The sequence below is a fragment of the Pseudophryne corroboree genome, chromosome 5, assembly GCF_028390025.1.
Source record: "Pseudophryne corroboree isolate aPseCor3 chromosome 5, aPseCor3.hap2, whole genome shotgun sequence".
Taxonomy (NCBI): Eukaryota; Metazoa; Chordata; class Amphibia; order Anura; family Myobatrachidae; genus Pseudophryne; species Pseudophryne corroboree.
The window spans coordinates 589,749,762-589,764,046 of NC_086448.1; the positions used below are offsets into that span (position 1 = coordinate 589,749,762).

A 14,285-nucleotide genomic window follows, 5' to 3' on the forward strand; every position below is an offset into this window, starting at 1 on the left:
CTCCTGAAACCAAAACAGGTATCGGTGCATCACTGCACGCGGGTCCTGGGAAAGATGGTGGCTTCTTACGAAGCAATTCCTTTCGGCAGGTTCCATGCCAGAATCTTTCAGTAGGACCTGTTGGACCAATGGTCCGGATCGCATCTTCAGATGCATCGCCTAATAACCCTGTCTCCAAGAACCAGGGTGTCTCTGCTGTGGTGGCTGCAGAGTGCTCATCTTCTAGAGGGCCGCAGATTCGGCATACAGGACTGGGTCCTGGTGACCACGGATGCCAGCCTTCGAGGCTGGGGGGCAGTCACACAGGGAAGAAACTTCCAAGGACTATGGTCGAGTCAGGAGACTTCCCTACACATAAATATTCTGGAACTAAGGGCCATTTACAATGCCCTAAGTCAGGCAAAATCCCTGCTTCTACACCAGCCGGTACTGATCCAGTCAGACAACATCACGGCAGTCGCCCATGTAAATCGACAGGACGGCACAAGAAGCAGGATGGCAATGGCAGAAGCCACAAGGATTCTCCGATGGGCGGAAAATCACGTACTAGCACTGTCAGCAGTGTTCATTCCGGGAGTGGACAACTGGGAAGCAGACTTTCTCAGCAGGCACGACCTCCACCCGGGAGAGTGGGGACTTCATCCAGAAGTCTTCACGCTGATTGTAAATCGATGGGAACGGCCACAGGTGGACATGATGGCGTCCCGCCTAAACAAAAAACTAGAGAGATATTGCGCCAGGTCAAGGGACCCTCAGGCGATAGCTGTGGACGCTCTAGTGACACCGTGGGTGTACCAGTCAGTTTATGTGTTCCCTCCTCTGCCTCTCATACCAAGGGTACTGAGAATAATAAGAAAACGAGGAGTAAGAACAATACTCGTGGTTCCGGATTGGCCAAGACAAGCGTGGTACCCGGAACTTCAAGAGATGATCTCAGAGGACCCATGGCCTCTGCCGCTCAGACAGGACCTGCTGCAGCAGGGGCCCTGTCTGTTCCAAGACTTACCGCGGCTGCGTTTGACGGCATGGCGGTTGAACGCCAGATCCTTAAGGAAAAGGGCATTCCGGAGGAAGTCATTCCTACGCTGATTAAAGCCAGGAAAGATGTAACTGCAAAGCATTATCACCGCATATGGCGGAAATATGTTGCTTGGTGTGAGGCCAAAAAGGCCCCAACAGAGGAATTTCAACTAGGTCGATTTCTGCATTTCCTACAAGCAGGAGTGACTATGGGCCTGAAATTAGGCTCCATTAAGGTACAGATCTCGGCTCTGTCGATTTTCTTCCAGAAAGAACTAGCTTCACTACCTGAAGTTCAGACGTTTGTGAAAGGAGTGCTGCATATTCAGCCCCCGTTTGTGCCTCCAGTGGCACCTTGGGATCTCAACGTGGTGTTGAGTTTCTTAAAATCACATTGGTTTGAGCCACTTAAAACCGTGGATCTAGAATATCTCACGTGGAAAGTGGTCATGTTATTGGCCTTGGCTTCAGCCAGGCGTGTGTCAGAATTGGCAGCTTTGTCATGTAAAAGCCCTTATCTGATTTTCCATATGGATAGGGCGGAATTGAGGACTCGTCCTCAGTTTCTCCCTAAGGTGGTATCAGCTTTTCACTTGAACCAACCTATTGTGGTGCCTGCGGCTACTAGGGACTTGGAGGATTCCGAGTTACTGGACGTAGTCAGGGCCTTGAAAATTTATGTTTCCAGGACGGCTAGAGTCAGGAAAACTGACTCGCTATTTATCCTGTATGCACCCAACAAACTGGGTGCTCCTGCTTCTAAGCAGACTATTGCTCGCTGGATTTGTAGCACAATTCAGCTGGCGCATTCTGCGGCTGGACTGCCGCATCCTAAATCAGTAAAAGCCCATTCCACAAGGAAGGTGGGCTCATCTTGGGCGGCTGCCCGAGGGGTCTCGGCTTTACAACTTTGCCGAGCTGCTACTTGGTCAGGGGCAAACAAGTTTCCAAAATTCTACAAATTTGATACCCTGGCTGAGGAGGACCTTGAGTTCTCTCATTCGGTGCTGCAGAGTCATCCGCACTCTCCCGCCCGTTTGGGGAGCTTTGGTATAATCCCCATGGTACTTTCGGAGTTCCCAGCATCCACTAGGACGTCAGAGAAAATAAGATTTTACTCACCGGTAAATCTATTTCTCGTAGTCCGTAGTGGATGCTGGGCGCCCATCCCAAGTGCGGATTGTCTGCAATACTTGTACATAGTTATTGTTAACTAAAGGGTTATTGTTGAGCCATCTGTTGAGAGGCTCAGTTGTTTTCATACTGTTAAACTGGGTATAGTATCACGAGTTATACGGTGTGATTGGTGTGGCTGGTAGGAGTCTTACCCGGGATTCAAAATCCTTCCTTATTATGTCAGCTCGTCTGGGCACAGTGTCCTAACTGAGGCTTGGAGGAGGGTCATAGTGGGAGGAGCCAGTGCACACCAGGTGACCTAAAAGCTTTCTTTAGTTGTGCCCAGTCTCCTGCGGAGCCGCTATTCCCCATGGTCCTTTCGGAGTTCCCAGCATCCACTACGGACTACGAGAAATAGATTTACCGGTGAGTAAAATCTTATTTTTTTTTCAAACTTTAATAGCTTTATAATGTATCATCTAGACCAGTGGTTCCCAACCATGGCCCTTAAGGCACAGTCCAAGTTATAAGGATAGTGTTACAGCAGGAGAATCTTCTTCCCCGGGAAAGTTGGGTTGTCAGCGATCTTCTGGGCAGTGACCCTTGTACACCCCAAGTTAAGACTCAGAACTCACCAGAGGGTCTTCTCGCCTATAATAGTCCCTTTTCCAATAAGGTGAGATGTGCCTACAAGTACTGGGAGGCCACCAGGACTTAAGCCACTGATGGTAATATGAACTTAACTGAAATTGACCTGAATCAGTGCCGGTAGAAAGAAATATCCAAAACTTAACTAAAGATGAAGACTAAGAAATACTAAGACAAGACTGCGGAGATGGAGAAAATCAGAAAAGCATGAGAAGTATGTCTAGCGTGTTTTGAGTATGAATAAGGAAAATAATTTACTGTAGAGAAGGAAGACTAACAACAAACACCTAGAAACAGAACTCTCTCAAACTCTGGACAGTTTTAGGTCCAAGAGAGTACATAAAGTATGCAGACAATAATACACTCAAGAAGAAGTTAGACAAAATAACAAAGAGATTAGTACAAATCAAGGCATGCACTAGCACGTCAGGTAACGGGCTGACCGTGGCTGGACACGGAAATCCTTACAAAAGCTGTGAATAGAACTGAGAAACAAGAGCTCCTGCTGTGACCGGAACCTTTGACCATCAAGGAGTGAGGGACAAACAAAACATATAAAGGAAGTAAGATCCAATGACCAGCGCAGAACAGCAAAGCCTCTCAATTAAACTCACTGCAGCTGTGGTGTTGCACGTACAGCAGCCTCCTGAATATCGCACAAGAGACCTCCGGCGTTGCATAATCTTTACTTCCTGGTTGCCATGGAGCTAGCGGCTGGGGAGCGGAAGTGCACAGATAGTCATATATGAGTACAGGTGACTTAATTAGTACCTCAGCTGTTTTGATTTAACCATCTGTGCTCAAGCATGGATATCACTAAAACCTTGACTGTTAGTGTGCATTAAGGTCCAAGGTTGGTAAGCACTGATCTAGACCAATAGTGGGCAACCTGATGCACGGCAGCTTTTGAAAGGGTCACACTTCAGTAATCGAAGAATGCACGATATCGATTGTCTTAGATAGCCTCAATAGCCACTACTGCTGCCTCACATGCCCTGCTTATGACAATACAGGAGACAAAAAGAGAGAGAGAGTACATCTGCACACTTGTGTAACTAGAACAAAATCTTGTATATAGAAAGAACTGTAACATCCCCAATATTCTTGTGTCTAAACTTGACCTTTTGACTTTCTGGGGGTTCAACCCTATTATAAACAAACTATGGAACAATGCAATAGGAGAACTAGAAGACGGTTATTTAGTTGGGTGCTCAAAATGAATTTATTAGATTAATCAATATCATAAAACATAGCTTTTATTGCTCACTTTAATATAAGGGTGGTCCTTTTAAGTAGGACACATACAGCAAAATATAGAGGTTAAAATTTGACACATACAAACAGATAAGTGATAAATAATGAAATATTGTGAAAAAGATTCTTAAAAAGAGGCAAAACCGCAATGACTCCTGCAGTTGTATATTTTAATGTGTGAAATCCGAGCCAAATAATTCTTTGAGGGTTATTTTTAATGCATGCCTCTAGGTACCTATGAAGTATCGTCACAAATGAAGTAATCCTTATGTAGCTGGTTTAGTTACAGAGTATTATTTTAATCCTCATAGGGACAGTAGCCGGCCATTAGGTATTTAACCTCTATCGTAGCTCAATCCTTATAGGGGTATAAATATCTGTGCATCAGTCGTATTCAGTAGTTATCATGCTGTGCACAGACTACATTGAGCATAATTGGTCCAAATAATACCTTGAATTATTCCTTATTCCACATAGAAAAATATAAGGGTGTGTCGTGTTTGTATTGATATTGTCATAAACCCTTACTGAAATAATGGGTAGATCAAAAAAGTGCAGAAATTAATTCATATACTTCATGATATCACTTATAGCTCCTGTACTTATATCAGAATTGATCAGGTAGATATCTTGTATTGCACTTGTTTGACACAGTTCCTTATAGGGGTATTGATACTTTAAAGGCCTAGTTAAAGCTGCTCCAGTACAGCGAAACGTGCACGTTGGCGTTTCAGAGGCATACCGCACTCCGTATATATTAATGCAATGTTGTAATATGTGTAAAGATACTTAAACAAATGTAATAGGTACCTATATTGCTACTATCAGAGACAGCAAGATAGCAGCCTGCTTGTAAGAGTCACATTTAAATGTAGGAGAAATACCCAGGTTTAAACTAGTGATGAGCGAGGTTCGGTTTTACTCGGTTCTCAAAACGGCATCTTATTGGCTATCCAAAACACGTGACATCCGTGAGCCAATAAGATGCCGTTTTGAGAACCGAGTAAAACCGAGTAAAACCGAACCCGCTCATCACTAGTTTAAACCCATACAAGCAACCTATATCCATCGGCATAAATTTATTGCTGATCCAATGTGATGCTGTATGCTGTGTAAATATTTCTACACCTCGCTATTCAGTGTTTGCACGGTCATTAGTAGAATCACGGCAGACAGGATAGAGACAGTTGACCGCTTATAAGAACGGTTAAAGTCAGTGCAGGACATCATAGTTATTGCAAAGGGAATTCCTAGGGTTAACCCACATAACAACATAATGGTGATGACATTTAACTGTAGCCGGACAAGATAAGATCCTACTATAGGTTTATGAACATATATAAAGGTCCACTTTTTTACTATCTTTCCACAAAGTTAGGTGTGATCAACTATAAGAGATATCTGTACGAGCTATGTTAATATAATACATTGTAGACCTTGCAGTCCTCTTCATGAGCCTTTATTGCAACAATTGTTGCTCCTTTTCCAATAAAAGTATAAGGTCAAAGAGAAACAAAATATTCTCTTCTGGTAAAAGTCAACCCATCTGAATACTATTTAATAGCAACACACGAAACACAGTTCTATTGTATTTTATTTCGGAATAAATACAGGAGGGGTACTTAACATCATTATGTAGATGAATTAAATCCTATATCCTCCTGCTTTGTCCTGATTAAAAGTGAGCACAGCTCATGATATATTTTAAAGTATCAATACCCCTATAAGGATCTGTGTCAAACAAGTGCAATACAAGATATCTACCTGATCAATTCTGATATAAGTACAGGAGCTATAAGTGATATCATGAAGTATATGAATTAATTTCTGCACTTTTTTGATCTACCCATTATTTTAGTAAGGGTTTATGACAATATCAATACAAACATGACACACCCTTATATTTTTCTATGTGGAATAAGGAATAATTCAAGGTATTATTTGGACCAATTATGCTCAATGTAGTCTGTGCACAGCATGATAACTACTGAATACGACTGATGCACAGATATTTATACCCCTATAAGGATTGAGCTACGATAGAGGTTAAATACCTAATGGCCGGCTACTGTCCCTATGAGGATTAAAATAATACTCTGTAACTAAACCAGCTACATAAGGATTACTTCATTTGTGACAATACTTCATAGGTACCTTGAGGCATGCATTAAAAATAACCATCAAAGAATTATTTGGCTCGGATTTCACACATTAAAATATACAACTGCAGGAGTCATTGCGGTTTTGCCTCTTTTTAAGAATCTTTTTCACAATATTTCATTCTTTATCACTTCTCTGTTTGTATGTGTCAAATTTTAACCTCTATATTTTGCTGTATGTGTCCTACTTAAAAGGACCACCCTTATATTAAAGTGAGCAATAAAAGCTATGTTTTATGATATTGATTAATCTAACAAATTCATTTTGTGCACCCAACTAAATAACTGTCTTCTAGTTCTCCTATTGCATTAATACAGGAGACAACCCAGTATTGATCTAGTAAACTACTGTAATTAGTTACTAATTCAATATAAATTTAAATATATTTTATTAATAATAGCCAAATCAATGTTTCTCTAATGAAACCCAATGTGTTGCTTATGTATATTTTTTATTTGTTTGTTTTGTTTATTTTTAATAGAAATACTAATTCTTGTAAGGATTTAGAGAAAAGCTCTGATATTAAAATGACTGAAAAGAGAAATTCATATGGCGGAGGATACACTGCATGTTCCCAAATCCCATGATTCCATTTGCTTCTGTATGTGGCTACACACATTATGCAGAGGAGATCATGTGATGTGGAAGCAGACTTATCCTGTTTTGCCTTATTCTTTCCGTAAAGCAGAAAATAAGTCATATCAGAATGCAAAAGCTGGGTACTGCAGGTGCAGACTTTATGCCCCCCCCGCTTGCTTATCACTGATCTAGAGGTCATTACGTGTTTTGTATTTTCTTGCCCTTGGATATGACACAGAGCTGAGCTGTGTTTGTAGCATTAGCATTGCCCATACCATGATTACTAACTGTGTACAGTACTCCTTATTTTGATTTATATATTAAATGTGGCAAACAAAATAAAATCTAATAACCTTTTAAATAACATAGGAAGTATTTATGGAACAAAAGGATAAATAAAATGTTAAAATATTTACATTTATCTCTCTTTATGCCGCCAGCACAGTGCAAAGCTTACATATTGTAGATGTGGCATAATAAAGGGGATAGCATACTAAAAAATGTTTAAAGTGGCTTTGTTAAAATAGTGTACTTGAGGTAAATAAAGGTGGGTGTATGTGTAGCTTATTGTGATGTATTGTATTATTTAGTCAGAAAATCTTAAATGTTATTCCAGTAACAAGTGTTGTCTTTCCTCTGTTTCCCAAGTCTGCTGTCTGGGTATCATTCTTGACTACACCCTCTCATTCACCCCCTTCATTTAGCTAGGGTTACCACCTCATCCCTTTAATTCTGGACACATATTACACAGGTTCTATGGCTGGCTGACTCCATTTCAGCTGGTTTTAATCAGCCACAGAACCTGTGTAATTAATATGTGTCCAGAAGGGATACGGTCATTAGGTCGACAGTCAATAGGTCGACCATTATTGGTCTACATGCATTAGGTCGACATGGTCACTAGGTTGACATGTACTAGGTCGACATGAGTTTTTCACTTTTTAAAAACTTTTTCATACTTTACAATCCACGTGGACTATGATTGGAAATAGTAACATGCAGCGGTAGTGGAGGGAGGCACCTTGCCTGAAGCAGGGCGAGCCTTGCGAGGGGACATGGTGCACCAATTGGGGTTCCCCGTCACTTTACGAAGAAAACGACACCAAAAACAGTCAAAAAAACTCACGTCGACATTTTTCCATGTCAACGTAGTACATGTCGACCTAATGACCATGTCTACCTAGTGACCACGTCGACCTATTGCATGTCGACCAGTAGTGGTCGACCTAATGACCCATACCCGTCCAGAAATAGGGGATGAGGTGGTAACCCTACATTTTGCCCCCCTAATTCTGCCATTTCTAGCGCCATAATATCTTCAGGTTCAGGCCTTTCATATCCTGGTAGCCAATAAAATGATCATCCATGCATATTAATGTTTGGGGATGCACTCATGTGCAGCATCCCCTCTTCCTCTGTGCAGCTGGCTTTCCACCCTTTCTTTTTCCAGTGGCGCCACCTTCTGTGTGTTATTTTTGAAAGATTGTGCATCTCCATGCACATTCACTCCACTCTGCCAATATCCACCTCCTCCCTTAACACACTTTGCCACTGTCTTCTGGAGCCTTTAAATGTGCTCTTAAAACACACCTTAATACTCAAGCCTACCAACCCCCCTCCTAATTCTTCAGCTTCATCATCTCACTGCTTTGTTCCCCTTACTCTTTGTGTCCGCCCTCTTTTTCTTTTCTCTACATAATGATGTAATTTTGGGGGGTTTAATTAGGAATATATGTTAATTTGTGAACCTGTACTTAACTGATTATTATTCACCTTGTTTCTGTGTAATCCTAATGTCTGTTCTACCCCTATGTACATTACTACAGAACCCTTGTAGTGCCATTCAAATAAAATAATAATAATAAAAGTAATACTTTATTTTCTTTTAGGCAAAAGTGACCTTGAAAACTCCATTGTTAAAAGGAAGAGTAGAGGAAGCTTTATCTACAATGAGGAAATGCAAACATAAGGGTGATATATTTTGAATTGTGTACTTGTTTTTTAAGCAATGTGTTTGGGATGTGTTATGTTTTTGTAGTGGTTAAAATGTTTTTGTGGTTTTTTTTGTATTGTACACATCCTCACACTATTTTAGACACCTTCATTGCCCCCAGGCTATTAGAATTGCAGGGATCCCATGCATTAGTTTTAAGATTCTTACAGTTGGACAGTAGGGAGTTATTTTGGGAAAATGTTTGCTAGCGTTATAGCCATAAATGTCTATTGGTTCACTATGAAAAGGGAAGCACCAAATATTTGTAAAGGGTGTGGTATGGCTGACCGGTGGTCAGCATACCGACGCCGGGATCCCGGCAGGGTGGGGCGAGTGGCTGCACTGCCACGCTGCGGGCTCGGTGGCGACCTGCGGTCACCACGGGTACTATTCCCACTCTATGGGTGTCATGGACACCCACGAGTGGAAATAGTCCCTGTTGGTCAGCATGCCGACCGTCGGGATAGTGAAGGGGCGGAATGCTGGGGGAGGTCATGTGGCCGTCGGTCACATGAATACCACCCATTAGTAAAAGCAGGCACTGAAATCACTGTATAAAATGCTGACATATCTTAAGTATTTATTATATTATCAAGCAGAATAACACAACTGAGAGTAGCCATTTTTGGTCACTGTAAAAGAAAGCTTTGTTTATGTAGTTAGTTATATTTCAGTTTTTTCACTATCGGGTTTATTAAAATCAGTTTTTTTAGATACCTACATATTAATAATCATTGTTTACTTTAACAAGATCAAAAATAGGGGTCTTACTCATGAAGCAGTGAAAAATGTGGAGATGTGAGCCCATGGACAAATTGTCCATGGCAACCAATCAGTGTTGAGGTAACATTTATAAAAATGGGCAGTACGGATGGTGTAATGGTTAGCATTACTGAGGTCATGGGTTCAATTCCCACCATGGCCCTAACTGTGGGGAGTTTGTATATTCTCCCCATACTTGCGTGGGTTTCCTCCGGGTACTCCGGTTTCCTCCCACAATCCAAAAATATACTGGTAGGTTAATTGGCTCCCAACAAAAATTAACCCTAGCATGAATGTGTGTGCGTATACATGTGATAGGGAATATAGAATGTAAGCTCCACTGGGGCAGGGACTGATGTGAATGACCGAATATTCTCTGTAAAGCGCTGCGGAATATGTGTGCGCTATATAAATAACTGGTAATAAATAATAAATAAATAAAATTAATTCTATAAAATTATACGTAGCAGCTGATTGGTTCAGGTAAAATAAGGTTTCTCTGACGTCCTAGTGGATGCTGGGAACTCCGTAAGGACCATGGGGAATAGCGGGCTCCGAAGGAGGCTGGGCACTCTAGAAAGATTTATGACTACCTGGTGTGCACTGGCTCCTCCCACTATGACCCTCCTCCAAGCCTCAGTTAGATTTTGTGCCCGGCCGAGGTTGGATGCACACTAGGGGCTCTCCTGAGCCTTTAGAAAGAAAGTATAGAAATTAGGTTTTTTATTTTCAGTGAGACCTGCTGGCAACAGGCTCACTGCAGCGAGGGACTAAGGGGAGAAGAAGCGAACCTGCCTGCTTGCAGCCAGCTTGGGCTTCTTAGGCTACTGGACACCATTAGCTCCAGAGGGATCGACCGCAGGCCCAGTCCTTGGTGTTCGGTCCCGGAGCCGCGCCGCCGTCCCCCTTACAGAGCCAGAAGCAAGAAGAGGTCCGGAAAATCGGCGGCAGAAGACATCAGTCTTCACCAAGGTAGCGCACAGCACTGCAGCTGTGCGCCATTGCTCCTCACACACACTTCACACTCCGGTCACTGAGGGTGCAGGGCGCTGGGGGGGGGGCGCCCTGAGAAGCAATAATAACACCTTGGCTGGCAAAAATACCACAATATATAGCCCCAGAGGCTATATATGTGGAAAATACCCCTGCCAGAATATAGGAAAAAGCGGGAGAATAGTCAGCGGAAAAGGGGTGGAGCTATCTCCTTCAGCACACAGGCGCCATTTTCCCTCACAGCTCCACTGGAAGGAAGCTCCCTGGCTCTCCCCTGCAGTATACACTACAGAAAAGGGTAAAAAAGAGAGGGGGGGGGCACTAAATTTAGGCGCAGTATACATTTATATAGAAAAAGCAGCTATAGGGGACAACTCAGTTAGTCCCTGCATTATATAGCGCTCTGGTGTGTGCTGGCATACTCTCACTCTGTCCCCCCAAAGGGCTTTTGTGGGTCCTGTCCTCTGTAGAGCATTCCCTGTGTGTGAGCGGTGTGTCGGTACAGCGGTGTCGACATGTTTGATGAGGATAATGATGTGGAGACGGAGCAGATGCCTTTAGAAGGGATGTCACCCCCTGCGGGGCAGACACCTGAGTGGATGAGCTTATGGAAAGAAATGAGTGCACGTATAGACTCCTTGTATAAGAAATTTGACGACATGCCAAATGTGGGACAGCCGACTTCTCAGCTCGTGCCTGTACAGGCGTCTCAAAGGTCATCAGGGGCTCTGAAACGCCCGCTACCTCAGATCGCAGACGCAGATGTCGACACTGATACTGACACCAGTGTCGACGACGATGAGTCTAACCTGATGCCCACTAAGGCCATTCACTGCATGATTGAGGCAATGAAAGAGGTGTTACACATTTCTGATATAAATACAGGTACCACTAAAAAGGGTATTATGTTTGGGGAGAAAAAACTACCCGTAGTTTTTCCCCCATCAGATGAATTAAATGAAGAGTGTGAAGAAGCGTGGGCTTTCCCTGATAAAAAATTGGTAATTCCTAAGAAGGTACTAATGGCGTTCCCTTTCCCGCCAGAGGATAGGTCACGTTGGGAAACACCTCCTAGGGTGGATAAAGCGCTCACACGTTTGTCTAAAAAGGTGGCACTACCGTCTCCGGATACGGCCGCCCTCAAGGAACCTGCTGATAGAAAGCAGGAGGCGATCCTGAAGTCTGTATACACACACTCCGGCATTATACTTAGGCCAGCTATTGCGTCAGCATGGATGTGCAGTGCTGCCGCTGCGTGGTCAGATAAACTGTCAGAAAATATTGACACACTAGACAGAGACACGATTCTGCTAACCATAGACCATATCAAAGACTCAGTCTTATATATGAGAGATGCACAGAGGGAAATCTGCCGGCTGGCATCTAAAGTAAGTGCATTGTCCATTTCTGCTAGGAGAGGCTTATGGACTCGCCAGTGGACAGGAGATGCAGATTCTAAAAGGCACATGGAAGTTTTGCCTTACAAGGGTGAGGAATTATTTGGGGATGGTCTCTCGGACCTAGTTTCCACAGCAACGTCTGGGAAGTCAGCATTTTTACCCCATGTCCCCTCACAGCCTAAGAAGGCGCCGTTTTATCAGGTTCAGTCCTTTCGGACCCAGAAAAACAAGCGTGGAAAAGGCGGGTCTTTTCTGTCCAGAGGCAGAGGTAGGGGAAAAAGGCTGCAACAAACAGCAGGTTCCCAGGAGCAAAAGTCCTCCCCCGCTTCTTCTTCCAAGTCCACCGCATGACGGTGGGGCTCCACAGGCGGAGCCAGGTACGGTGGGGGGCCGCCTCAAGGATTTCAGCGATCAGTGGGCTCGCTCACAGGTAGATCCCTGGATCTTTCAAATAGTATCTCAGGGGTACAAACTGGAATTCGAGGCGTCTCCACCCCACCGGTTCCTAAAATCTGCCTTGCCGATTGCTCCCTCAGACAGGGAGGCGGTGCTAGCGGCAATTCACAAGCTGTATTCCCAGCAGGTGATAATAAGGTACCCCTACTTCAACAAGGCCGGGGTTACTATTCCACACTATTTGTGGTGCCGAAACCGGACGGTTCGGTGAGACCCATTTTAAATTTGAAATCCTTGAACACATACATAAAAAAATTCAAGTTCAAGATGGAATCGCTCAGGGCGGTTATTGCAAGCCTGGACGAGGGGGATTACATGGTATCCCTGGACACCAAGGATGCTTACTTGCATGTCCCCATTTACCATCCTCACCAGGAGTACCTCAGATTTGTGGTACAGGATTGCCATTACCAATTCCAGACGCTGCCGTTTGGACTGTCCACGGCACCGAGGGTATTTACCAAGGTTATGGCGGAAATGATGATACTCCTTCGAAAAAAGGGTGTTTTAATTATCCCGTACTTGGACGATCTCCTAATAAAGGCGAGGTCCAAGGAACAGTTGTTGGTGGGAGTAGCACTATCTCAGGAAGTGCTGCACCAGCACGGCTGGATTCTGAATATCCCAAAGTCACAGCTGGTTCCGACGACACGTCTACTGTTCCTGGGTATGATTCTGGATACAGTCCAGAAAAAAGTGTTTCTCCCGGAGGAGAAAGCCAGGGAGTTGTCATCTCTAGTCAGAGACCTCCTGAAACCAAAACAAGTATCGGTGCATCACTGCACGCGGGTCCTGGGAAAGATGGTAGCTTCTTACGAAGCAATTCCCTTCGGCAGGTTCCATGCCAGAATCTTTCAGTGGGACCTGTTGGACAAATGGTCCGGATCGCATCTTCAGATGCATCGCTTAATAACCCTGTCTCCAAGAACCAGGGTGTCTCTACTGTGGTGGCTGCAGAGTGCCCATCTTCTAGAGGGCCGCAGGTTCGGCATACAGGACTGGGTCCTGGTGACCATGGATGCCAGCCTTCGAGGCTGGGGGGCAGTCACACGGGGAAGAAACTTCCAAGGACTATGGTCGAGTCAGGAGACTTCCCTTCACATAAATATTTTGGAACTAAGGGCCATTTACAACGCCCTAAGTCAAGCAAAATCCCTGCTCCTACACCAGCCGGTGCTGATCCAGTCAGACAACATCACGGCAGTCGCCCATGTAAATCGACAGGGCGGCACAAGAAGCAGGATGGCAATGGCAGAAGCCACAAGAATTCTCCGATGGGCGGAGAATCATGTACTAGCACTGTCAGCAGTGTTCATTCCGGGAGTGGACAACTGGGAAGCAGACTTCCTCAGCAGACACGACCTCCACCCGGGAGAGTGGGGACTTCATCCAGAAGTCTTCCAGATGCTGGTAAACCGTTGGGAAAAACCACAGGTGGACATGATGGCGTCCCGCCTCAACAAAAAGCTAAAAAGATATTGCGCCAGGTCAAGGGACCCTCAGGCGATAGCTGTGGACGCTCTAGTGACACCGTGGGTGTACCAGTCGGTTTATGTGTTCCCTCCTCTGCCTCTCATACCAAAGGTATTGAGAATAATAAGAAAGCGAGGAGTAAACACAATTCTCGTGGTTCCGGATTGGCCAAGACGAGCGTGGTACCCGGAACTTCAAGAGATGATCTCAGAGGACCCGTGGCCTCTGCCGCTCAGACAAGACCTGCTACAGCAGGGGCCCTGTCTGTTCCAAGACTAACCGCGGCTGCGTTTGACGGCATGGCGGTTGAACGCCGGATCCTGAAGGAAAAGGACATTCCGGAGGAAGTCATTCCTACGCTTATTAAAGCCAGGAAAGATGTTACGGCAAATCATTATCACCGCATATGGCGGAAATATGTTGCATGGTGC

The 14,285-nt window shown here is 44.3% G+C and overlaps 1 protein-coding gene across 3 annotated transcripts in view; it reads left to right on the top strand.

Moving 5' to 3' along the window:
• The window catches only part of RTTN (rotatin), a 660,131-nt gene that overhangs the window by 626,739 nt on the left and 19,107 nt on the right, over positions 1 to 14,285 (top strand). For all 3 annotated transcript variants that reach the window (XM_063923387.1, XM_063923386.1, XM_063923388.1), the window contains exon 49: positions 8,667 to 8,748. In XM_063923387.1, coding sequence (XP_063779457.1) covers positions 8,667 to 8,748 — 82 coding nt within the window. The remainder of the gene's footprint in view (positions 1 to 8,666; positions 8,749 to 14,285) is intronic.